General features: G+C 40.9%; 1 protein-coding gene across 2 annotated transcripts; it reads left to right on the top strand.

The window, feature by feature from the left end:
• Positions 1 to 11,273: 11,273 nt before the first annotated feature.
• Positions 11,274 to 26,302, top strand: USP1 (ubiquitin specific peptidase 1). Of its 2 annotated transcripts, none has more exons than XM_007978512.3 (9): positions 11,274 to 11,513; positions 14,471 to 14,706; positions 16,410 to 16,530; positions 17,087 to 17,191; positions 18,044 to 18,204; positions 19,621 to 20,312; positions 22,135 to 22,305; positions 22,970 to 23,171; positions 24,749 to 26,302. In XM_007978512.3, the coding sequence occupies exons 2-9, from the start codon at positions 14,537 to 14,539 to the stop codon at positions 25,482 to 25,484; spliced, it is 2,358 nt and encodes a 785-aa protein (XP_007976703.1). In that variant the 5' UTR covers positions 11,274 to 11,513; positions 14,471 to 14,536; the 3' UTR covers positions 25,485 to 26,302. The 2 variants fall into 2 exon arrangements, with proteins under 2 accessions (XP_007976703.1, XP_007976702.1); XM_007978511.3 differs by lacking the exon at positions 11,274 to 11,513 and adding an exon at positions 11,537 to 12,352.
• The last annotated feature ends 940 nt before the right edge of the window (positions 26,303 to 27,242 follow it).

The raw sequence follows: 27,242 nt of genomic DNA, 5'->3' as shown, positions 1-27,242 counted from the left end.
TGTTACATGCAGGGCAGGGTTACCTCTAGACAGACAGTAACAGCTCAGGGCAGTTTTGCAGTCATATTTATACCCACTTTTAACTGCATGTAGATTAAGAGGCGATTTATGCAGAAATTTCTAGGGAAGGCGTAGTCACTTTTGGATCATTGGGTCATTGCCATGGAAAGGAGCAGTTAACACCTGTGTATTGCTATGGCAACAGTAAATTGACAGGGCACACTGGTGGACATGTCTGATTGAAAGCTGTTTTTGCCCTGGTCTTGTTTTAGCTAAACCTCAATCTGGTCCCATGTCTGAGTTCCACCTCTGAGTCCTGCCTGCTACCTTAAAACTATGCCTACATTCACATTCTAGCAGAATTCAGGCCCCTCTCATAATCCTAATCTTTTGGCCTTTTATTAGTTTGACACACACAGTTTCAGTCCCCAAACTCAGTTTTAGGGAAGGACTATTATCATTCTTGCTTTAAAAAACTCCCCCCATGGTTAGCTTGCCCTACCCCCAGGAGTGAGCAAAGACAGCTAGCCTAGAGCCTGTGAGGCTAGAAGCAAGATAGAGACCAGTCTGGGCAACACAGCAAGACTCTGTCCTTAAAAAACAAAAAAAACTAGCTCGGTAAGGTGGGGTGTGCCTGTGGTACTAGCTACTCAGGAGGGTGGGGCAGGGAGGATCACTTGAGCCCAGTAGTTCAAACCTGCAGCTATGATCATACCACTGTACTCCAGCATGGGTGAGAGAGAAAGATTGTCTCAAAAAATAATAATAATAAAGAACAGAAACAAAGTCCAACATAAAATGGCAAAGTAATATACAATGAATAGTACATTATGACATGCTTAAATAAGATTTATTTTTAAAAACTAAGGCTTATAAACCTTTAATAATATTGTGATTTTTAAACATACAATACAGTAAAACAGTATATGACATACTCAAGTTAGTCAGAAAATATTTTTAAAGATGGACCTGAAATTTGCCAGAAGGTAAGGATGCTTTCAAAACGTGAGAGGACCCAGAAGCTAGCTGAAAAGGAGTTCCCACATATTAAATTGTGACCATTTATTTTTTGCTTCAAAAAGGAAATAAAAATTATGCTTAATCAAAGCAAGTTAAGATTGTAAAAAGACATGGGTCTTTGAGCCATGATACTCAAAAGAAAATAATAATTTATTTTCTCTTCAAATACCTAGTATTTTATTATAGCAAATTTTATTCAGGGAAGGAAAAAAATATTGTTCAAGTTTAAGTGTAGGTCTCTTTTCAGGATGGTTTAAACATATAAAGAATACGAGAATGTCAATGGCATGAGAAAGACAAGACTCTTCCTGTAAAATATAAATAGGTTCATGAGACTTCCTGCAACCCCCTCAGCACCCGCCCACTTACCGGACATTCATCCACTAAATTGTTACCAAACATTAAGGAAGTGGGGCAAGGCATTCCTTTCATAGGCAATGAGAGGTCCTCCCACTTGACCCTGGGGCTAGAAACTGAAAAAGAATTCAAAGTTGTGAAGCCAAGTGGATTTTACCTTTGTATTTGTATGTTCTCCTTTTTCCTCGAAAGCAGCCAGAAAAGCTGAATTTTTACCTTTTAAACAGGTTTTAGTTTGTGGATTAATCTTTTGTTTAAATTTAATTACTGAATGGTGATTTCACCAGTTGTTTCGAGGTTGGTTGTCTTTACTAAAAATGCTGGATGAAGGCCAGTGGGTCACACACTGAGCCTTTCTTTAACTTACAACTACAGTGTCAGAAGAACTGTCACTCTAGTCCAAAATATTATCCTCCTCCTGTTGTGCCCATTTGCTCTGACCTTTCCCAGGGGATGAAATAAGAAAACAATTCATTTACAGTGCTTTTTTAAAAAAAAGCTTTTTGTGTTTTTCAAAGTTATACATAGGCCAGGTGTGGTGGCTCCTGCCTATAATCTCAGCACTGTAGGAGGCTGAGGCAGGAGGATCCCTTGAGGCCAAGAGTTCAAACTGGGCAGCATAGCAAGACCCTATCTCTAAAAAAAAAAATTCAAAGTTATACATGTACATGAGTTAAAGGTTTCAACATATCTTCCTATTCTCCAAGGCAACCACTTTCAACTTTTGACTGATTCTTTGGTATTTACCTTCATATACCTAAATAACAGGTTTAGGCCAGGCATGTGGCTCACACCCATAATCCCAGCACTTTGGGAGGCTGGCGTGGGTGGATCAGTTAAGCTCAGGAGTTCAAGACCAGCCTGGGCAACATGGTGAAACACTGTCTTTACAAAAACAACACCAAAAAATAAGCCAGGTGTGGTGGAGTGTGCCTGTAGTCCCAGGTATGCAGGAGGCTGTGGTGGGAGGATCATTTGAGCATGGGAGGTTGAGGCTACAGTAAGCCATGACTGTACCACTGCACTCCAGGCTGGGCGACAGAGACCCTGTCTTAAACAAAACAAATATGTTTATATTTCATCTTCTTGATTTTTTAGTTACCATTTTGTTGATTTCCCAATATGGAAGATGAGGATTTAGCTTTCTTTTGCACACTCCTTTATATCTCCACCATACATGTACACTTTCAGTGCTTTAATTCTCCTGAAACTTATAATTTGCTCATCCTGCACAATCAAGAGGATGTAACTGATGCAGGATGTCCAGAAGGTCCAGATCTTTTCAGGCTATTTTATGATAGAGGGCAGGAATACTGTTAACATAGCCCTGGAACCAAACTGTAAATGTGCACTTTTTTTAATGAAAAAGAAATAGACTTTGGGAGGTCGAGGCGGGTGGATCACGAGGTCAGGAGATGGAGACCATCCTGGTTAACACGGTGAAACTCCGTCTCTACTAAAAATACAAAAAATTAGCCGGGCGTGGTGGTGGGCGCCTGTAGTCCCAGCTACTTGGGAGGCTGAGGCAGGAGAATGGCTTGAACCTGAGAGGTGGAGCTTGCAGTGAGCAGAGATCGTGCCACTGCACTCCAGCCTGGGCGACAGAGCGAGACTCCATCTCAAAAAAAAAAAAAAAAAAAACAGAAAAGAAAAAGAAATAGGGTCTAGCTCTGTCACCCAGGCTGGAATGCAGTGGTACAATTGTAGCTCACTGTAGCCTCAAATTCCTGAACTCAAGCAATCCTACCACCTCAGCCTCCTGAGTAGCTGGGCAGATGCTCACCACTATGTCCAGCTAATTAATTTTTTTTTTTTAAACGCAGAGATAGGGTCTTGCTCTGTTGCCCATACTGGTCTTGAACTCCTGGCTTCAAGCAATTCTCCTGCCTTGGCCTCCCAAAATGCTAGGATTATGGGCATGAGCAACCACATCCAGCCAATGTGCACTTTTGTCTGTTTCATGGAATGCCACTGTTTCTGATCCTTTCTTACGATTGGAATAGAAAAGAATGCATTCACTAAAATCAGTGGTGCATACCAAATATCTGAGGATGTATTAATCAACTCTAGTAAATATACCACATCTGTCATGACAGCTGCAATCAGGCCTACTAATGGGTGGCACTTGCAGTAATCTACTGTCATCCTTCAGAGTCCATCTATTTTTGCAGGGCCATATGGTGAATAAAACAGAGATATGATGGGAATCAGCACCTCTGTTTCCTTTAAAATCTTAAGAGTGACACGAATTCCTGCTGTCTTCTCTTGAGATATAATATTGTTTGATTTCCTGTATTTCCTATGTGTCCCCCCAAAATTCTTATGTCGAACCCTTAACCTGCAGTATGATAGTATTTGGAGGTGGGGTCTTAGGGAGATAATTAGGTTTAGATTATATCTTAGTTCATTTGGGCTGCTATAACAGAATACCATAGACTGGGTGGTTTATAAACAACAGAAATTTATTTCTCATAGTTCTAGAGGCTAGGAAGTCTAAGATTGAGGCACTGACAGATTCTGTATGTGGTGAAGGCTTCCTGGTTCAAAGATAGGTGTCTTCTTGTTGCATCTTGGCCTGGGGAAAGTGTGAGGGCACTCTCTGGGGTTTCTTTAACAAGGGCATTGATATCATTCCTTAATCACCTCCTAAAGACCTCACCTCCAAATACCATCATGCTGGGGATTAGATTTCAACATGAATTTTGGGGGACACAGACATTCAGTCTCTAGTAGATAAGGTCATGAGGGTAAAGCTCCCACCATGGGATTAGTATCCTTATAAGAAGAGGAAAAATTCAGAGTTCTCTCTCTACACACTCATACTGAGAAAGGGCCACGTGAGGACACCACAAAAAGGTGGTTGTCTGCAGGCTGGAAAGAGCCTTCACCAGAAATGGAATCTGCTGGGACCTTGATCTTGGACTCGCCAGCTTCCAATACTATGAGAAGTAAATGTCTATTGTCTAAATTTCCTGGTATATAGTATTTTGTTACAGCAGCCTGAGCTGACTGAGACTGTGCTGTGTTTCGCTGGAGCTAGGAAGCAGTTTCAAAGGCTTTCACTGGGCCTTCCCCACCATTATAGCTTTTACCAAATAGGCAAAGGTCCTAATGCATTTGCATCAATTGCCAAAAATGACAACCCCATTATACATTCGAAGAGTGGGGAAATGACCATTAGGTGTGGTCACGGATCCAGTAGTAAACTCACTCTGAGCTGGACCTTGCCATGACTCCATTTATTAACTGGCTTCTCTATGGCCCCATTATAACAGAAGGCCACGATAATGCTTGTGGTCTGTGGATAACAAGTTAAATTCATACCCTCTGTCTCATAATCCTTGGAATGTTTGGGTATGTCCATTTCCCCAGGGTACAATCACCCAATGACTAAAGATCCCTTTGGGGAAGAACTGAGGAAACCATTACCATTTACACTTGTTGAGGTATAGCAAGGTCCTTCCTCCTGGCCTCTTCAGTCAATGGGTTCCAGGTCTAAAAATGCTCTGGTCTGGAAACTAAGGAATTGACTATTGGGTGACTATTCTTAGCATCCTGGTCATCTATCCTTATTTTTTTTTCCCACTGGTACAAAATAATAGAGCTTAGTTTGTTGTCTATCTATTTTGCCCCTAAAGACACCCCCATCTAGTAATCATTTCTATAACTCTCTGAGGGTCAGGTCCCCTTGGTAGGTCATTATAGTTGCGACCTCCCAGCTTCTGGTAATACTGCCACTTGGCCAGTATTGTTTTGGGGTCTATCATCTCCATTGCTATCAGTGAGTCAGAGTCTGGGAGGCCTCTGCTACCATCAGTCCTGGCTTGCAGAGAGCCACCACTGAACTTTTCAGTGATGTTTATGTCCTTTGCGCCAGTGCATTCCTTATGGCCTTGGTAAACGGTGTGTCCTCTGGGCCTTCCCTCAGAACAGAATGGTAATAACCTTCCAGCTGTACATAATATATCCACTCTAGCAGACTCATTTCTGTGAGCCTTTTAATCCCTTTTCGAGCCACCTGCCTGCCCTAGCACTCCTAGCATTTCGTTTTCTTTTCCCATGCTTTTAGGAGCCATTGTAGAAGTTAGTGAGTGTTCACGTCAAGTTTTGGGCGTCCTTGGCAGAATATTAAATCCTGTATTTGGGAGAATACTCCAAATTCAATATAACTTTCCCATTCAATTTCATGTTCCAGCTCCCCTTGCTTAAGCATCATCTGAATCCAGTCCCATGTACTCTTCTGAAGCTCCTGTTGGTACATGCTTGTCTAGGTCTTACATCTTCTTTGGGGAACAGTCCTTTACCTCTACCAATCAGGCACAGCACCTTCCCAACTAGGTTATGCTATGATTTAACCCTAATTATAGGCCTACTGGCCAGAAGGTTAGATGAGAGGTGTGAGTGCTGGGGGAAGGGAGAACATGCCTTTCAAGTAGAAGCCTCTGCAATGTCTTCTAGTACAGGAAAGTGATAGCTCTTAGTAGGGAGGAGGGGCCATACTGCAGGCATCAGAGGAGCCTGGGGAATCAAAATTTTCATGATCACTACTCAGATGTCCCCTCCATGTGTCAGGGTGCTCTGACCCTGACTTTGACACAACAGACCTATTTTAGGCATTTAACCATCTTTTAAGTTTGGCCACTCTAACGTAGTCTTGACGCTCAGCTTTCTCCACCCTTCCCCTGCAGATGAGAGCTGCTTTTTGTGAAACAAAGAGGTGCTCTGGCTTTCACACCAGACCTTCAATTGCTTATTACCTACCCTTAGCTGTTCTTTATTTTTCTGTAACCAGTGGAGTTTAGCAATAGTCATCCAATTCTGTTATCCTTATAGCTACTACTTCCACCACATGTCTTAACTGCTAGATATATCACACCTGCTAGTGCATTCTCTTTCACCTAGTACATCATCCTGATTGGACCATTACCTTGTGCCAGGAGCTGATTATGCTTCACCTAGCACCTGCTAGGTAGTTTATAATTCAGCTCCCAAACCCCATATGGTTGTCTACTTTCTCCAACCAATCCTCGTACTAATTCTTGCAGGCAGGCTTCTTGAGGAGCAGATGCAGAGAGAGACAAAGCTGGAGCACAAGATGTGAAAGGAAGGGAGAGGAAGTAGGACTGGGAAGAGAATGAAGTCAAATTCCAGTACAGGTCCAGTAAAGCTTTGGCCAGCTTGGCTAAGAGCTCTGGAGTGAATACTGCCCATCAGAGGTGTCCAGTGGTGGGACATAATGGCTGGGCCTTTATAGTCCAGCCTTGCTTAATCACCCAGTTTAGGCTGCAAAGAGCATGATTGTGGGCAAGGCCATTGTCTGCGGTTGAAGCAGGGCCTGATAAAACTGACAACTGGAGGTACTCTTTGCAGTTTGGGAGCAAGTCCTTCCTTGAAGGGGGATCTGGGCAGCTCATCTCCATATCTACCACAGGGGCAAACAGATACCCAGCACATTCTCTTTTCAAGGAACCAAAAGCTGTACAGTACTTTTCAATTTTTCATCTTTTGGGGATACCTTCACCAGCTGGGGATTTTTTTAACCTGGTAAGCGGAAGCATAGCAGATAATGCTATTTGTCCTCTAATATCCATTCTATCCTTCTTCCTTAATATTATAACCCCTGAGTTTTAGTTGGGTATATGGCCACCCAGAATAATGTTGTTGTCAAATGACTAAGTTCTGGCCAATGGGCAGTAAGTAGGAATGGTGTGTACAGTTTCCAGGAAGTATCCTTAAAGAGAGGGGACCATGATCATCTCTGTCCTTTTTTCTTTACTGCATAGAAGTATAGACATGATGGCTGTAATTTAAATAGCTGTAAAGGACCGAAAGGTAGAAGCCACATGTTGAGAATGGAAGAAATTAATTAGGTCCCTGATGGTCACGAAATCACCATACTAATCTAGACTGCCTACTTCTGCATTATGTATACATGATAAAGAAATTAATGTTAATTTTAGCTAAGGACACTTAAAAATATTCAGTTACTTATAAACAAACCTATTCCTATTGGATGCAGAGTTTGGTTCCTATAAATTTGTGCTACACATAACCTTAAAAGAAATGTGGTGTTTAGTGGAAGCATTTGGGCAGTGGGTGGTAAAGACTCAGATACTACAAGATGGAAAACTGGTGACCCTTGTTCTCCAGTTGCCAGACATTTGGTAAACCTGTTGCTAGCTTTAGAAGACAGATCACATGCCAATCAAAATTGTGGCATGAAGGGAAATGGTTGGAAATATCTATAAACTTGGTATTTGCTGGCTTTTCTTGACACTTTAAACCAAGTTCTATGAGAGATGAATTCAGGCCAGAAGTAACCAATTTGCATGTAGAAATGGAAAAGAATACAGTTTTGCCAAAGGAGAAATTCTGTCTGTAATCCAAGTGGATTAAAAGTCTCATAATTTGGGCTGGACGTGGTGGTTCATGCTTGTAATCTCAGCACTTTGGGAGGCTGAGGCAGGTGGATCACGAGGTCAGGAGTTCGAGACTAGCCTGGCCAACATTGTGAAACCCTGTCTCTATTAAAAATACAAAAATTAGCTGGGCGTGGTGGCAGGCACCTGTAATCCCAGCTACTTGGGGAGGCTGAGGCAGGAGAATTGCTTGAACCTAGGAAGTGGAGGTTGCAGTGAGCCAAGATCATGCCACTGCACTCCAGCCTGTGCAACAGAGCAAGACTCCATCTCAAAAAAAAAAAAAAAAAAAAAAAGTTTCATAATTTGAAGCTTTAATGGGTGGAAAAAAACCCCACTTCTTCTATACCTTTAGACTGAAGAACAGTTGACCCTCCACATTCATGGGTTCCATATACATGGATTCAACCAACCACAGATCAAAAAAACCTTATGAAAAAGGGACACAAAGTTCCAAAAAACAAAACTTGAATTTGCCACGTGCCAAGTGTTAAATACTATGTCAAATCCATGTGAATGAAGTGATGTGTAGGCATTGTATTATGTAACTGAGTAATCTAGAGATGATTTAAAGTATATGTGCAATGTGCATAAGTTGTATGCAAATACTACGCCATTTTATATATGGGACTTGAGCATCCTCGGATTTTGTTATCCGTAACAGTCCTGGAACCAATCTCCCATGGATACCAAGGGATGACTGTACACAGAAACAGTGCCTGTGAAACTTTGGAAGGAAGTATGTCTGGCATTTACCCACACACGACTGACAAATATAGGATTGAGAATGCTGTGAACCTATTAAATCCCATTGTTTCCAAAGAGATTAGCTGTCATTAAGAGTGTGGTAGCTGGGGAGCACAGAGAAACTAGGAAAAAAGTTTCTGGGCTTAAAAACTCATCTTGGCAAGAACTGTGGCTAGAATTTCTCCCACAAACAACTGACTGAAAGCAAAAGGATAAGAAACATATTAAATTTTTACATTAATTGTATTGCCAGAAACACACCAAGCTTCTGCTATTGCTATTGACAAGTACAGTGGTGGAGGTGTTTGATTTTTCTGAAGCAGCATTAGCAGAAGCCTCAGCGTCCAGCTACTTGTCCTATGGGCCTTGACAGACAGGACGCAGGACATGCATAGCACTGGTGCAGATAATAGTGGGTATAGTGTGGTTCTACGGTCAGCAGCACAAGCAGCTTTCTGATGGTGGAGGTCTCCTAGCCATGGCAGCAGCAATGTGATTCACAGACGTCATTTCCTGATCATAGAAGAGTCACTGCTTCCTTAGTCACCTGGTTCTGTGAAGACTTTGGGACTCATTCCTGAAAAACTAATCTAGAGCCTATTTAATCAACCCTCCCAAATACTCAATACCCTTTGTGTTTATACTAGCTGAAATGGATTCTACTTTCCGCAACTGAACCTTAACTGATATCACACACTGTGTACAGGAAGAATAGTGGCTGCAGACAATAGGATCTCAGGGATATGGGAAAGTAGAATTACTTATCTGTTCTCGTAGAGTTTGAAAGTAGCAATAATTCTGCTAGTACTAGAAAATGAGACACTGCCAGTCTGTGGTGCACAATGGCTAAGACTGACCTATATAATTTTCTAATCTTATCCTCATATATCTGGTTATCTGCTGGTTCAACATCTGTTTGTACGTTAAACACCTCAATCTTAATATTCTAAGAACGATGATCCCTCCCATTGAGCCCACTAAGACTCCCATTTTAGCAAGGACCAACACTAAGTTGCTTAGGTTAAAAAAAAAATCATTGTTACTCTTTTTTGTTTTGGAGGGGGGGTGGGGGGCAGGGTCTCACACTGTCGCAGTGGTGCATCTCGGCTCACTGCAGCCAGGGGATCCTCCCCCCTCATCCTCCCGAGTAGCTGGGACTACAGGCACATGCCACCATGCCTGGCCAATTTTTGGAGATTTAGCAGAGATGGGTCTTGCCATGTTGCCCAGGCTGATCTTGAACTCCTGGGTTCAAGCGGTCCACCGGCCTTGGCCACCCGACCTGTTTTTTCTTACATTATAATACAGCCAGTCCATCAGTAGAGCTCGTTGGCTGTGCTCAAAATGTATCTTGAACCCACCAGTTTTCAACATCCCACCGTCTTATTCCAGACTACCATAATGTATTCCTTGGCTTATTGAACTAGCATCTTGGCTGACCTGTTAGCACATTTTTTTTTTTTTTTTTTTTTTTTTTTTTTTTTTTGAGACAGAGTTTTGCTCTTGTTGCTCAGGCTGGAGTGCAGTGTCGCGATCTTGGCTCACCGCAACCTCCGCCTCCCGGGTTCAAGCGATTCTCCTGCCTCAGCCTCCGCAGTAGGTAGGATTACAGGCCTGCACCACCACGCCTACCACCACGCCCGCCACATTTTGTATTTTTAGTAGGGACGGGGTTTCTCCATGTTGGTCAAGCTGGTCTCCAACTCCCGACCTCAAATGATCCGCCCGCCTCGGCCAACCAAAGTGCTGGGATTACAGGCGTGAGCCACCGCGCCTGGCCCTGCTTGTACTCTTGAAGGTCAATGTGTAATCCCACCACTCCCCAGCTCAGAATAATCCAACGACTCCCACCTCCTTACTCGGCTTACCCAGGGTCCTGCCTGTCTCACTCATCTCATCTCCTCCCATCTTCTCTCCCAAATCACTGTGCTCTAAGCGCCCTGGCCTCCTTGCTTCTTTTCAAAACACCAAGCGCATGAAGCTTCAGGACGTCTGTAACTTGCTGTTCTCTCTGCCCGCACCATTCTTCCCCCAGATTCCTCCAAGGCTCGCTCAGCTTTCATTCAGCTCTGCTCAAATGTCAACTCAAAGAGATCTTTCCAGGCTATTGTACCCATCACTTATTTTAGTGTCACTTATGTCTCCGTCTCCAGAATGCAATGCTCCTTTATGACAGGGAATGCCTTTCATCCCTCGCGCCTTGAAAAAAGCCTGGCACATAGCAGGCACCTTAAAAATTCTTGATTTAAACGGATCTGGGCCGAACGTATCCTGCTTAATTGCAGCACTTGAGCTGAGGTCACCTCATCAAAGCAAGCATACAAACACAAAAGGAAGCACAACCAGATGAGGCCTGCCTGCCGCTCCTGAACCCTTTGGGAGGGCTCGCGCGGGAACCCTGGGAAGCTCCTGCGGCCGGAGCTGGGCCTGAAGCTGTTCTTTCGTTTCCTCCTGCGGCCGAGAAGGGGAGGGGTAAACAGGAGAAAATGAGGCGAGTAGGGGCTGAGGAGTGGGCCTCAGCTCTACAGCATTCGCCTGAGAATGTATGGTTATCCGTGGCAGCGCCTTGTCTCATTGAATGGCCCTAGGCCTAGTGTGGCCGCGACTCGGACCCGAAAGCCCGAGCGAAGCGCCGGCGAGCAGCCAGGCAGCCATTTTCCCGAGCGGCTCTCCCGGTAACCCCGCCCGGGCGCGTACGCACGAAGGGAGGCGGGGCTTGCTGCGAGGGCCTCGCTCCGGAAGCCGCACCCTCCGCGGCGTCCCACCGTCGAGGATTAACAAAACGCCAAACAAGATTTCAACAGTCGGCAGCGAAAGCGCGCACTCGAGCGCCAATGAGAGCGGAAGGAGGGGCTCCGTGCCTGAGGAACACTCCGTATGTCGAACAATGATTGGCTGGAGCCCACCTTTCTTCTTTTTTGCTATTAGAGGGACTTGCTGCTCCCGCCCTTCTAATTGGCTTTGGTCTAGGTACTTCTGATTGGTTTCCCTCGGGCGGTGGGAGGCGCGGTTTTGGGGATTGTTCATCATGGATTGGTGAATTTGGGCTCCTTCTCGAGGCTGTGGCCCGTCCCGTCTGCTCTCTGTCCCGTCTCCCGACCCGTACGCGTTTCCCTCAACTCGCGCGCACGAATGGTTAAAAAAGGATGTGAGGCTCGAGCCCGCCAGCCAGGCCGCTAGCACCTCGCGCGCGCCCTTAGCGAGGACCCGCACGAGCTGCCCGGCTCTGTGCCTGCGCTGTTTGAAACTGTGGAACCTGTTAGGCTCTTGGGGAGCTACAGTCCCAGCTGGCTCTGGAGCCCGTGCGTGCCAGGGGCGAGTGACCGTCGCGAGACGGCTCCTGCCTTTCGCGTCTCTGCAGCGTGGAGACTGGAACCGGCAATTTCAAAGGACGCCACGTTCAATCGCAGCGCTGGCGCGGGCGGAGGCTAAAACACGGGGGTCCTGAGACTGAGGAAAACGCGCCAAGTTCCCCTCGGTGGCGGAGTGCGAAAGACCCTAGCGGTTCAGGCGCTCGGCGAGCGGGGCTGCTGCTTGTTGCGCTCCTGGCTATCCCCGGGCGGGCGCGGATAGGCACCGCTCCGGGGATGTAGTTGGTGCCGGTGCAAGGCGGGACCGAGCGGCGGTCGGGGTTCCCGCTCTTGGGAGCGGATGGTCACTCCCCCGCGGGGAGGGTGATCCGACCAGATTTTCCTGGGGCCGGGGGGACCCGGCGGACTCGGGACAGGGACTCACCTGTCGCACCCACACTCATTCGGGTTGGACTTGCCGGCGTCACTGCCGCGGACCTCGCTTTGGGCCATGACCAGGTAAGGAGGGCCTGGGAGGAGGGGCCGGCGCCCCGGCGCGGGGGCAAGTTCGGCCGGCGCGGGAGAGGAGCTGCGGGGGAGACCCCCGGGACCGTGTTGGCCTCGCACCCTGGTCGAGCTGCCAGCGGGAGCCTTGTGTGCCTCGGGCGGGGCGCCTGTCTTGCCGCCGGCGGGACGCGAGAAGGCAGGTGCGGGCTGGGCGTAAATAGGCCAACTCCGCGGCGAGGGCGCCCGGCGCGGGGGTGTGGGCCGAGAACGCCGCCGCCAGCCTCCCCCGGCCCGGCAGCCTGGTCGCTGCTCGTTCTTCCAGCTTCCTTTCCGTTCCCGAGAGCGGTGAAGGTTGGGGGAGAAAGAAACGTTTCCACGCAGGTTGCCCTGTGTCGGTCGGTAATTGCGAAATTTTACCGCGCATTTTCTTTCACTTACACTTTTTCCAGAAGTGTTTAGAACGCCGCGTCTTAAGCCTTGGCGAAGATGTCCTTGTATATTTTTCTTGAAAAATCGGAATCGAGTCGTGTCATCTCAAAAAGAATTTAAAACTGTTGGGACTGAGTATTCACGCTGTCAACAGATAATGGTCGATTCGTCGTGCTTTCTGCGAAAGTTGACTTAGTTACAGGAGAAATATTTTGCGTGTAACAGCCCCCCCAGTTATAAGGAAAGCCAGGAGCAAGAAATAATAGCACGGAAGATACTGCACCTGGCAAAATGTTACATTCTCGGTGTGAACATTGCTTTGAGGGGCTAGGAAGTTTGGTTTGTTGATTAAGCTGACGATCCGCTATTTCACCTGCCTAAGCATTCTTCCCTCCTGTGAAGTCTGGTTACTCTGTCGGTTTGAGATCCAGTTTCTGTCATCCATTAGAATTGGCTCTCGAGAAAAACATTTTATCAGAATCATTAATGCTTGGCGATCCCTGAGAACTTAGCGTAGGTTAGTTTGTCATTTAGAAGACAGCGCTTCCTCAGAAGCATTAGGTGAAGCATTAGGTGGATAGGAGAGTAAGTGAAGTTGGAGACAGAATGGGGAGATTGATCAGCTTTTCCAGTTCATCCTGACTTGGGTCTCAAAAATGGTTTCAGTGCTGAGTTCAGAGTGAATTCCTAGATCAGTGTCAGCCACGTGAAATGCTTATTAAGGATGGAATTTGAGTGAGTTTTGTGTAGTTCATTTTATTACTCTGCATTTTAAATTTGAAACTCGTTGCTGAAGTTTTGGGCTTTAAGTAATTTTATTATGGTAATACTCTAGTTAGATAATTTTTCCTCATATGTCCTGAAAAATAGGACTGAAGTAGAAAATATTAATAACTCCTACAAATGTTGCCATATTTTTTCCTGTGAAAGTTTTACTTTAAAACAGGGTGGGAAAGTTGCAAATGGCAAACCAAATCATCTTTTTTCCTACTCAAAGCACTATTTTCGGAATCCAAAGTTTTTAAAAAAGTTTGGAAAACGAGTATTGTGATTTCTGGCTCATTAAGAATTGGATTTACACAAAGTGCATCTAACAGTGTTTTGTATCGCTGTCTCAACTTTGCATGTGTTTTATTATTGAAAGATAATAAAACCTTACGGTTTTAGGTATCACTTAACACCATCTCTATGCCTTGAATGCAAATTATAGTTTAATAAACTTTTTAGGTACTTTATTTTCATGTATTCATGTTAATAACTAGAAAAGGCATTGGAAGAGAGGACTCATTATCGTCCAGCACTACTTTGATTTTCCATTCATCCTTTCCATGTACTTGAGAATTAGAGGTGGTAGTGCTTAATTTTTCTGAATGAATTATTATAATGAAATATTAAGTTTTTACTACTTACACTACTTTACTGTAGGTCTGCTAAATAGGATATTTTGTAATGTGACCCTTAATCCATAGCAGACTGATTTTAAAAATTCAGTAGCTTCTATTTTTTGTTCTTTAAGAATAGTGTGGTAAGCTTTTTCATTTATGCAATAAATATTGAGTGCCTATTGGCAGGCATTAGGTTTTCAAACATTAATTTCTAATTTGTACCATTCCCTTGGTAAATTTGTTTTCAAAATTGATGATTTTGTTGCCTAAAACTGATAACCGAAAACTAATGAAACTTTTTCTCTGTGATTAACAGATATAATTGATTACAACTTTCCTCTATAAATTAATTATTGACAACTCCTTGGGATTTGAGAAAAAAATGCCTGGTGTCATACCTAGTGAAAGTAATGGACTTTCAAGAGGTAGCCCATCAAAGAAAAACAGACTTTCCTTAAAGTTTTTTCAGAAAAAGGAAACTAAGAGAGCTTTGGATTTCACAGATTCTCAAGAAAATGAAGAAAAAGCTTCTGAATATAGAGCATCTGAAATGTATGTATCTTACATTTCTGTACTTAAAAAATTCTACAGTGAAGCAGCAGTGAACTTGGTTGACACCTCCACTCTGAATTGATAGTCTATAGAGGCACAAAAAAGTACACTTCAGTGTACTTCTTAATAAGTCAAGTCTAGCCGTTTATAGTAGGAACAGCAAAACTGGTGGTTCCCCATAGGGATCACATCCGTAATGTTTAACTCATGAACACTGTGCTCAGCCATTTAGACTAACTTGGAGAAATATTCATAGATTAAAATTGTCTTTCTGAGTTTAAATTTGATTATTTGTCGTGCAAAACATTTGTGTAGGGGTAAAAGGTTATATATATATGTATATATGTTTGTTTGGTTCAGAAGACTTGACAGCTATAAGACATTTTAAACTCTGTAGTCATGTAACTAGTCATACCTGTTGGAGGCATACGATTGCAAATTATAGAAATAAACTTAAAAATAAGTAATACTTTTGATGCAAATAAATTCTTTAGCTACAGAAAATAAATCAGAACAAAGTGAAATACTTTATTCCACCACCAGCAGCTCTAGCTGGAGTCTGTACTGCTTCCCTGTTTAACATATAGTCACTCTGCTGGGTGACTAAGGTGGATTTGGTCCCATGTGTTAATTTCCAATAGCTATCAATAACCAGTTGAGGAGATTGTGTGAGAGTGAACCTTTTGTTTGTCAGCATTCATACTTCTAAATACTTTGAGGTGCTGGAGTAATAATAGCTAGCAATTGTAAAATAAAATACTGGGAAGACCTAGTGGGTTTTTTTGTTGTTGTTAAAGAAGTAAAAGAATAATAATGTATTTATTTTTTGAGATGGGGTCTCCTTGTGTTGCCCAGGCTGGTCTTGAACTCCTGGGCTCAAGCAGTCCTCTAAAGTAACTGGGATTACATCTCAGTGCCACCACACTCACCTTCTGAACATTTTATTTTTAAGTGAGAGATAGCTAAATAATTTTTTTTTTTTTTTTTTTTTTTGAGACAGAGTCTTGCTCTGTCGCCTAGGCTGGAGTGCAGTGGCCGGATCTCAGCTCACTGCAAGCTCCGCCTCCCGAGTTTACGCCATTCTCCTGCCTCAGCTGGGACTACAGCTGTCCGCCACCTCTCCCGGCTAGTTTTTTGTATTTTTTAGTAGAGACGGGGTTTCACCGTGTTAGCCAGGATGGTCTTGATCTCCTGACCTCGTGATCCGCCCATCTCCACCTCCCAAAGTGCTGGGATTACAGGCTTGAGCCACCGCGCCCGGCCATATAATTCTCTTCATAGACTTTCTTTTCCCTGAATTCTTATTAATATAATCTTACTTAGTTCAGCCTCTCCCAAATATTGCCATGGTTAATTTATTCCCAGGTTTCTGTTCAGTTAAACTACTTGATTAAAATGTCAAAGTAGGTAAAACAAATCACAGTCTCTCAGTTCCTCAATTTTCTGCTCTGTAAAATAGGATTAACATCCTTTTAAGGGAGTTGTTCTGTGGCTTGGTATGTGTATTAATGTTTTAAAAACTTTTATTCTGGGCATATAGCAGTTTTTGAGCCTTTATTTCTTAAAATGTCATCTGAACAAGATTCACATACTTTTCAGATTATACAACTTTTGGGAAAAGACTAAATCTACGGAAGTAATATTTTCACCTTGTTTCTTTAAGATAACTACTTGATTATCTTTCCCCCTTCTATATTTAATAGTGATCAAGTTGTTCCTGCAGCACAGTCTTCACCTATAAACTGTGAGAAGAGAGAAAACTTGTTACCATTTGTGGGACTGAATAATCTCGGCAATACTTGCTATCTTAATAGTATACTTCAGGTAAATTGACAGTTTTGCTATATAACAAAACTTTAGTAGGCAAAGAATAATGTAACATTTAATGTTTCTGAGTTATTGGAGGACTTTAATGTCCATACTGTCTTTGCCTTTGATTGTAAATGAACCAGAACAGGCTAAAATAATACGTTGCATGTTATTAAACTTGCTTTGGGATAAGAGAAAGTGATAGACTAAATAAAGGTGGGATAGCAAAATTGAGTAGACCTTAAGTGGAAGGTCAAACCTTTAATTTCTTTCTCTGATTGCTGGTGCTACAGTAATACGTATCTTATCCCTTGGAAATAACGTTGGCTTTGTGTTGTGTGTTCTTGTAACCTTAAAGTCTTAGCAATATCTGCCCAGACTCAGTGCTTTGTGCCAGTGAGGGAATACGCTGGGCTACTACTGATGAAGTGGAGAACAAATTTTGACACAAAACTTAATCTCAGAATTTTAGGTACTACACATTAAAAGGGCCCTATAGAAAGCATGATGTTGTTTTAATGATTTTACGTATATTGTTCAGTGAACACTTAGACAGTCTCACTTTTTATAGGTATTATATTTTTGTCCCGGTTTTAAATCTGGAGTAAAGCACTTATTTAATATTATTTCAAGGAAGAAAGAAGCTCTAAAGGATGAAGCCAATCAAAAAGACAAGGTAAGAACAGTAACAGAAAATAACGTAAAAAGCAAAAGTAAATTAATGGAAATTTACTTGCCTGGAAATGAAGAGACTGCGGGGGTGGGTGACAAAGATTATTTCTCTGTTAACGAACTATTGTCAGGCAATTATTTTTCATTCTTTCAAGGTAGCTAACTAGATAATTCCCTTTTACAGAGTGTTTGCTCCTGTAATCTGTGTATCAAACTTTTGTTACTTGTATATTATACATTATTGTGTACTATAATCACAATATGTCACACCCATGTACAACCTATTTACCCATTGTGTTTTCAAATTGACTTAAAATTTAAGTAACTACACAGTAAAGAAATCTTTGACTTCCATAATTAAAAAACCATTGTAAGTCACATAAATAGTAATTCAAAAATTCCTCTTAAAATTACAAAAAAGACGAGGCGTGGTGGCTCATGCCTGTAATCCCAGCAGTCTGGGAGGCGAGGGTGGGTGGTGGATTGGTTGAGTGCAAGAGTTTGAGACCAGCCTGGGTAACATGGCAAAACCCTGTCTCTACTAAAGATACGAAAACTAGTAGGGCGTGGTGGTGTGAGCCTGTAGTTCCAGCTAATTGGGAGGCTGAGGTGGAGGATTGCTTGATCTCAGGAGGTTGAGGCTCCAGTGAGCCGCGATCAAGCCACTGCATTCCAGCCTGGGTGACAGAGACCCTGTCTCAAAAAAATAAAAAATAAGGCTTATTTGTATATCCCTTAAAATTAGTGCTATAATGCAACTTAGAAAACCTAGTATTCTTAAGTGAGACAAAGACAAAGGGGGAAGGTACTTAATTTGTTCATAAAATTATTGGTTTGTGTGTTTCTTTCTTGACAGGGAAATTGCAAAGAAGATTCTTTGGCAAGTTATGAATTGATATGCAGTTTACAGTCCTTAATCATTTCGGTTGAACAGCTCCAAGCTAGTTTTCTCTTAAATCCAGAGAAATATACTGATGAACTTGCCACTCAGCCAAGGCGACTGCTTAACACACTCAGGTATAGCCTATAATACAATTTTAGGGTTTCAATTTAGCTACTTGTTTATATCCTTGGAGGAGAATGGTATGTGAAGAAACAGGAATAAAGGGCAAGGAAAGTAGAAACTATAGGTCCACAGTCCTTTGTATCTCAGAGGCTCTGAATACTGGAAATTTTTTTCATATATTTGGTGCTAAATTTGTTAGATCTGAATATATTATATGAGGCTTTTTATAGTCATTCATATTTATCTCTAATGTGAATATTCATACATTCTTCTATAGAAGTAGTAATGTATTTAATTATAGAGTACTCCCATATCATGTTGGTGATAAATATTTTACTTATATGCCATATTATCATTGCATCTGAAAATGTCTGAATTTCTAAATGCGTGGTCCTAAGGATTTCACATTAGGAATTATAGGACTATATTCAAAATATGTGTAAGAACTGTAAATTCTAAATATTCTATTTGTGTTATATGTGATTAGAGAACTGTTGGCTAACTGGATTAGATTGCTTTTTGGTATTTTCTTAAAAATGAAACTTAACGTATAAAATAGCCTTATTCAAATAAAATTATACTAATAGGGCAAGTCTTTAAAACAATCACTTAAGCATTCAGTTTAAAAATAGAACTAGGTGCAATTTATTGCTATACCTTAATTAAGAGGTATTGTAGGCCAGTCACAGCCCACACTTGTAATCCCAGCACTTTGGGAGGCCAAGGTATGTGGGTCATTTGAGGTCAGGAGTTCAAGACCAGTGTGGCCAACATGGTGAAACCCCGCCCCTACTGAAAATACAAAAATTAGCTGGTCATGGTGGTTCGCACCTGTAGTCCCAGCTACTCAGGAGACAGAGGCAGGAGAATCGCTTGAACCCGGGAGGAAGAGGTTGCAGTGAGCCAAGATTGCGCCACTGCACTCCAGCCTGGGCAACAGAGCAAGACTCTTGTCCAAAAAAAAAAAAAAAAAAAAAGCTATTGTAGCTTGGTGGCCAAGAGCGTGCTGATTTGAATACTGGCTTTTCATCCTAAGTAGTTCTGTGATCCTGGGCAAGTTAATTAACCTCTCTGTGCATTAGTACCTATATCTGTAAATAGCGGTGATAATAGTACCTCATAGGGTTATTGTGAAGATAATGTATACATAGATAAAAAACATTTTGACTAAAACCTGGTATATGGTAAGCATTATCTAAGTATTAGTTATTATATTTAGAAGAGGATCAAGGTATTATAATGAAAGTAGGGTACAAGTTACTCTTTTAGTTACAGGTAAGAAATTCCAAATTAGTGCTGAATAAATGTCTTGAGATTTAAAAAATGAAATAATTTATGATTTTCCTTACATGAATTAATTTCTATATAGATTTTATGTACTGTATCTTCAAAACTAGAATAGATGAAATGGAAATTTTTATTTATAGGGAACTCAACCCTATGTATGAAGGCTATCTACAGCATGATGCACAGGAAGTATTACAGTGTATTTTGGGAAACATTCAAGAAACATGCCAACTCCTAAAAAAAGAAGAAGTAAAAAATGTGGCAGAATTACCTACTAAGGTAGAAGAAATACCTCATCAGAAAGAGGAAATGAGTGGTATTAACAGCATGGAGATGGACAGTATGAGGCATTCTGAAGACTGTAAAGAAAAACTCCCAAAAGGAAATGGGAAAAGAAAAAGTGACACTGAATTTGGTAACATGAAGAAAAAAGTTAAAGTATCCAAGGAACACCAGTCATTGGAAGAGAACCAGAGACAAACTAGATCAAAAAGAAAAGCTACAATTGATACATTAGAGATTCCTCCTAAAATAATTCCCAAGTGTATTTCTGAAAATGAAAGTCCAAGACCCTCACAAAAGAAATCAAGAGTTAAAATAAATTGGTTAAAGTCTGCAACTAAGCAACCCAGCATTCTTTCTAAATTCTGTAGTCTGGGAAAAATAACAACAAACCAAGGAGCCAAAGGACAATCTAAAGAAAATGAATATGATCCTGAAGAGGACTTGGGGAAATATGAAAGTGATAACACAACTCATGCTTGTGGATTTGAATCTCCAGGAAATACTGTTACACCTGTGAATGTTAATGAAGTTAAACCCATAAACAAAGGTTAGTATAATTCTTAGACTTTGATAGGTAGGAGCATATAATCTCTGACTCAAATTGTTTCAAGAGAAGGAAGTTTAACACAATGTGAACTATGGTGTTTTAAGTGCTATGCTTAGGTTAGTGTATGTGTATATATTGTATTACATGTGTGTGTGTGTGTGTGTGTGTGTAATGTCATTAAAGTAATTTTAACTTACAGCTTATAAAGTAGGGAAGTTTGGCTGGGTATGTTAACTCACACCTGTAATCTCAGCACTTTGGGAGGCTGAGGCGGGCAGATCATCTGAGGTCAGGAGTTCAAGACCAGCCTGGTCAACATGGTGAAACCCCATCTCTACTAAAAATACAAAAAGTAGCCAGGCATGGTAGTGCACGCCTGTAGTCCCAGCTACTCGGGAGGCTGAGGCAGGAGAATTGCCTGAACCCAGGAAGTGGAGCCAAGATTGTGCCACTGCATTCCAGCCTGGGGTGACAGAGCAAGACTGTCTCAAAAAAATATATAAAGTAGGGAAGTTCAGTATATTTTAATGTACATTTAAGAATACATTTCCCTTTATACAACGTTTGACATAAACTGAAGAAGGACATTGCGTTTAGTGAAATTTTTAAAGTAGAGACTAAGTACAGTCATGTGTTGGTTAACAACAGGAATATGTTCTGAGAAATGTGCTGTTAATTTAATTGTGGGAATATCACAGTGTACTTATATAACTAGATGCTAGAGCGTACTATACAACTAGCCTATATGGTATAGACCAGGGGTATCTAATCTTTTGGCTTCCTTGGGCCACAATGGAAGAAGTGTCTTGGGCCACACACAAAATACACTAATGATAATTGATGAGCTAAAAAGAAAAAAAAATCAGAAAAAAGTCTCATAATGTTTTAAGAAAGTTTATGAATTTGTTATGGGTTGCAGGCAAGCTTTGCCTATTGCTCCTAGGCAACAAACCTGTACAGCATGTAACTACTGAAGGCTGTAGGCAACTGTAGCACAATGGTATTTGTGTATCTAAGCATAGATATGTAAACATAGGTACAGTAAAAATCATGGGAATATGTGGTCCATTGTTATATAATTGAAACGTTGGTAGGTGGTGCATAACTGCAAGTTACACCATACTTGAACTAGATTTTTACCTAGTTTTGTCCAGATCTACACATATCAAGGAAAATGTGTAATACTGATATGGTGAATAGTTTTACTGAAAATGGCATTCTTATTCTGGGTTTATTCTATGGGGAGGGTGTCTTTAGGAAGGGAGTTACAATACAACTGACTTTTTTGTTGTTGTTTTGTTTTTTTGGAGACAGAGTTTTGCTCTTGTTGCCCAGGCTGGAGTGCAATGGCGTGATCTTGCCTCACCGCAACCTCCACCTCCCGGGTTCAAGCAATTCTCCTGCCTCAGCCTCCCGAGTAGCTGGGATTACAGGCATGCGCCACCACACCTGACTAATTTTGTGTTTTTAGTAGAGACAGGGTTTCTCCATGTTGGTCAGGCTGGTCTTGAACTCCCGACCTCAGGTGATCTGCCCACCTCAGCCTCCCAAAGTCCTGGGATTACAGGCGTGAGTCACCGTGTCCCGCCTACAACTGACTTCTTTTAGAGACAGTAGTAATTCATAGTCAAAGTTTCTATCTTTACAGGGACCTTAAATTTCATTAATAGGGTACCTCTAATAAGCTAATAATGCTAATAAGCTGATCTATGAAAATGGAACTGTTATTCATTATATACTTTATTTAAATGGAAAACTGGTTATTTGGACTATAATGAGAAGCTAATCTATATAGATGTACATTTTCCTATTTTCATTTTAGGTGAGGAACAAATTGGTTTTGAGCTAGTGGAGAAATTATTTCAAGGTCAGCTGGTATTAAGGACGCGTTGCTTGGAATGTGAAAGTTTAACAGAAAGAAGAGAAGATTTTCAGGACATCAGTGTGCCAGTACAAGAAGATGAGCTTTCCAAAGTAGAGGAGAGTTCTGAAAGTAAGCAAAATTGGAGTCTTGTGTGGACCATGATGGAATATTTATAATTCTTTATCAGCATGAAGTTTAATAGACTATAATTAGGGAGGGGAAAAAAGCTAGCTTTTAGCATCTAATGTGACCTTTCTGCTTATCTGGCTTCACTTATACATGTTTAGCTTTTGGGAAAGCATGACATCTTCATTTTGATATAGAGCGTGTTAGAATGGAAAACTGAAATGCTTTAATAAGTGTACTTTTGGGAACCTGAGTCTTTGAGAGCTACTGAGGTTATTTTTAACACAGTAATTGAGCCACTGTTGTGTCTAGTGCATAGCACAAAATATGGAAATACCATAGGAAATAATCATAGGTTTACCTGTCACATACTGAAAGTTGGCAATTAAGTAAACTATTTTGTCTTATACTGAGGGACAGAGACCAAGCTTATTTTGTTTTTGCTGTCTGTCATATTTTGGGGCTGATCAAATATAGATATTTAAAAGATACATATATGTTGAGGATGCACTTATGAAAGTAGTTTCAGAAGTAAAAAAAATCTCTAGTTATTTAGGAATGGGTTGGTCAATTGAAATTAAATGCTAATTTTGAACATGAAACTTTTGTGATTTATTTTTGAATGTCTGAGAGAAGTATTTGTGAGTGAAAGGATTCTCTTTTTCAGTTTCTCCAGAGCCAAAAACAGAAATGAAGACCCTGAGATGGGCAATTTCACAATTTGCTTCAGTAGAAAGGATCGTAGGAGAAGATAAATATTTCTGTGAAAACTGCCATCATTATACTGAAGCTGAACGAAGTCTTTTGTTTGACAAAATGCCTGAAGTTATAACTATTCATTTGAAGTGCTTTGCTGCTAGCGGTTTGGAGTAAGTATTGTAAATAAGAGCTATATGAAGAAAATGAGCTGCTGTAGAAGATAAGTCTTGTTCAAAATGCTGTAATAGTAGGAATAGAAAGTACTCAAATGAAGTAGATCGTAAAGATTGCTTTAGTAAAGTTTTGTTCTCTTATTAACAGTTTCCCTGTAAAAATGAAACAAATGCTTTTGATATGAATACATATTCTATTAAGTATGATGTCTTTTTTTTTTTTTTTTTTTTGGAGACAGTTGTCCAGGCTGGAGTGTAGTGTCACTACCTTAGCTCACTGCAGTCTTGACCTCCCAGGCTCAGGTGATTCTCCCACATCAGCCTCCTGAGTAGCTGGGACTACAGGTGCATGCCACCATACCTGGCTGATTTTTTTGTATTTTTAGTGAGATGGGGTTTCACCATGTTGCCCAGTCTGATCTTGAACTTCTGGACTCAAGCAATCCACCTGCCTTGGCCTCACAAAGTGCTAGGATTACAGGCGTGAGCAACCATGCCCACCCAGTTTCTTTATTCATCTTTTCACATTCATTCCCTCTTAGATGTTAGTAGCAGAATTCAGTAGAGCTGACTAAAGCAAGGAACAAATTTTATATACATCAAGATTTTTTTGAAAGGGCAGGAAAGGCTAAATTCTTCCTAGTTTTAAGGTAAACCAGGAAATTAGTCTTTCCACAGTTTGAAAAAAATGCTAATTGTTTTGGATAATCTGTTTTTTTTTTTTTTTCCTGACATGTATAATGTCATTGTATGTGTGACTCCTTTGTACATTAGTTGCTTGTTTGAAATTACCATGAGGGCTTCACAGTAGCTCTCTCACACTTGGTTATGTCAGAAGATAACATATAGCCCCTTATTCAGTGGATCTTCCATTTGCTAATAGTAAAAAATAGTATTTTACTTACTTTCCCAATTTTTGGTAGAGAAAAACTTCACACTAAAAATGACTAAAATGGGCTGGGCATGGGTGGCTCACACTTGTAATTCCAGCACTTTGGGAGGCCGAGGTGGATGGCTCGCACCCAAGAGTTCAAGACCAGCCTGGGCAACATGACAAAACCCTATCTCTACAAAAAAGACACAAACTAGTTTGGTGTGGTGGCGAGCACTTGTGGTCCCAGCTACTCAGGAGGCTGAGGAGGAGGAGCCTGAGGTGGGAGGATCACTTGAGTCCAGAAGCTGTGGTGAGCCATGATTGCACCACTGCACTCAGCCTGGGTGACAGACCCTGTCTGAAAAAAAAAACCTAAAATGTAACATTTTCAGTTCAGGTTCAGGCTATTTAAAATACCATTTATTTTCTTACTGCACAAAATTAGGAAAATAAAGGAAAAAATACAATTACTTCCTCCACAGAAATGCCTGAATATTAGAAGTTATTAAGTATTTTTTTGTTTCTGCATATATTACAAATATTATTCAAAGTTGGGGTCTTGTTTTGATTCTGCTTTTCTGATATATGAAGACTGAATATTAAGGGTTCATTCAGATTTTTACTTGGTTTCAGATTGGGGTATAACATTTTGAATTTAAAATGGAACTGCAGGAAACCTTTTCTTTTTTTCCTCCCAAAGGTTTGATTGTTACGGTGGTGGACTTTCCAAGATCAACACTCCTTTATTGACACCTCTTAAATTGTCACTAGAAGAATGGAGCACAAAGCCAACTAACGACAGCTATGGATTGTTTGCGGTTGTGATGCATAGTGGCATTACAATTAGTAGTGGGCATTACACTGCTTCTGTTAAAGTCACTGACCTTAACAGTTTAGAACTAGATAAAGGAAATTTTGTGGTTGACCAAATGTGTGAAATAGGTAAGCCAGAACCATTGAATGAGGAGGAAGCAAGGGGTGTGGTTGAGAATTATGATGATGAAGAAGTGTCGATTAGAGTTGGTGGAAATACACAGCCAAGTAAAGTTTTGAACAAAAAAAATGTAGAAGCTGTTGGACTTCTTGGAGGACAAAAGAGCAAAGCAGATTATGAGCTATACAACAAAGCCTCTAATCCTGATAAGGTTGCTAGTACAGTGTTTGCCGAAAATAGAAATTCTGAGACTAACGATACTAATGGGACCCATGAATCTGATAGAAACAAGGAATCCAGTGACCAAACAGGCGTTAATATTAGTGGATTTGAGAACAAAATTTCATATGTAGTGCAAAGCTTAAAGGAGTATGAGGGGAAGTGGTTGCTTTTTGATGATTCTGAAGTCAAAGTTACTGAAGAGAAGGACTTTCTGAATTCTCTTTCCCCTTCTACATCTCCTACTTCTACTCCTTACTTGCTATTTTATAAGAAATTATAGGGTGAGTGTATTTTCCTTGTGTATATATTAAACACACCCACACAAACATTGGTAAAGTTGATTATATCAAAGAGTCTTTAGCTTATCTTTTGAAGCTACTGGATATTATTGGTCTCTCTAGGTTTTTATATAAATAGTGAAATTTGAATTACTGAAAACCATGTTAATTTTTAGAATTCATTTTCCTCAGTAGAGACTAGTGATGCATTAGCTTCTGGGAACAAACTTGTATAAGTTCTTAAATTATCCAAAACGGAAGCATTTAAACACTTGGATTTACACCAATCTTTTGTGTTTGCTTTTTAAAATAAAGTGCTTGTATTTGTATTCTCCATATTTTGGAGTAATTATCTACATGATGTTTATAGTTCCTGTGGTTTTTCACCCAAGAAGCAGAATCTCATTCAGTACATTTAGTTTTATAAGAGTCATGAAGCGAAATCCTTGGGCTATGTCAGAGGCACAAAGTTAGAATGTGTGTATTAACAATAGTGTACATTTTGTGCCTTGATTCACTTAGAAAAGTGTCTCAAAACCTGGACAGTTGCCCTTCTATCTTCACAAGAATTTTATATGTATTTATGAAGATGATTCTGTACTCTAGTATAATCTTTTTGGGCATGGACTAATTTGTATCTCTTTAACTCATATTCTGCACGATCTGTATATAGTATATCAAACTTAGAGGTGTGACCTTAAATTTAACTTTTTTTAAAAACTGGGAGGTCAATAAAATTTAAACTGCTTAACTATGTATATGAATATTTGAATTTTTTACTTGTATATTTTTATAAATACAGCTGAATTTTCTTAAAGAGAACTAAGTGTGTGTATATATATATGTATATATATGAGAGAATAAGCATGCATAATCAGTACCTTTATTACGGAATACTTTCTGACAGTGCAGGAGAAGAGTTTTTCAAAGAGGAGAAATTGTGCTTAGTCCATCCAAGCTGTCATACTTAAAAGGGGTTTATAATGAAATTTGTTGCATCTAATTGTCCTTTAAAGTAGACGTGATTTAATGGAATCCAAAACTGGAAAAGTTAAGATGATGCTTTGGGCACACATAAAAACTTGGTTAAAATTTCATTTTAAACTAGTATACTGAATTGGTAAGTTGTGAATGATTTCACAACTTTTTTCATGACTTGTTAAGGGACATTCATGACTTGTTTTTTTCATGACTTGTTAAGGGACATTCTTGGTACTAAAGAGTTTTTTTCCTAGAAATGATTCTAAATACATAAATGCTATTGGGATAACACTATTATACCCCATTTCAACAAGGAGTACCTTCTCAACTAAAAAATCACAGTAGGCTGGGCGCGGTGGCTCATGCCTGTAATCCCAGCACTTTGGGAGGCTGAGGCAGGTGGCTCACGAGGTCAGGAGATCGAGACTATCCTGGTTAACACGTGAAACCCCATTTCTACTAAAAATTAGCTGGGTGTGGTGGTGGGTGCCTGTAGTCCCAGGTGCTGAGGAGGCTGAGGCAGGAGAATGGCATGAACCCAGGAGGCAGAGCTTGCAGTGAGCCGGGATCAGGGATCATGCCACTGCACTCCAGCCTGGGCGACAGAGCAAAACTCCGTCTCAAAAAAAAAAAAAAAAAAACAACACACAGTTACATAATCTCTTACATTCTTCCATAGGATGATGAGATGATAATAAAATCATGGTTCTCCCCACCTTTCAGAATCACTGATGGAAATCCTTAAACAGTCCTGAGTACTACCTGTAAGTTTTGAATGG

This window comes from Chlorocebus sabaeus, chromosome 20 (assembly GCF_047675955.1).
Source record: "Chlorocebus sabaeus isolate Y175 chromosome 20, mChlSab1.0.hap1, whole genome shotgun sequence".
In the NCBI taxonomy this organism is placed as follows: Eukaryota; Metazoa; Chordata; class Mammalia; order Primates; family Cercopithecidae; genus Chlorocebus; species Chlorocebus sabaeus.
Note: the sequence above shows the minus strand (reverse complement) of the source record. Positions and strands in the feature narration are given on the sequence as shown.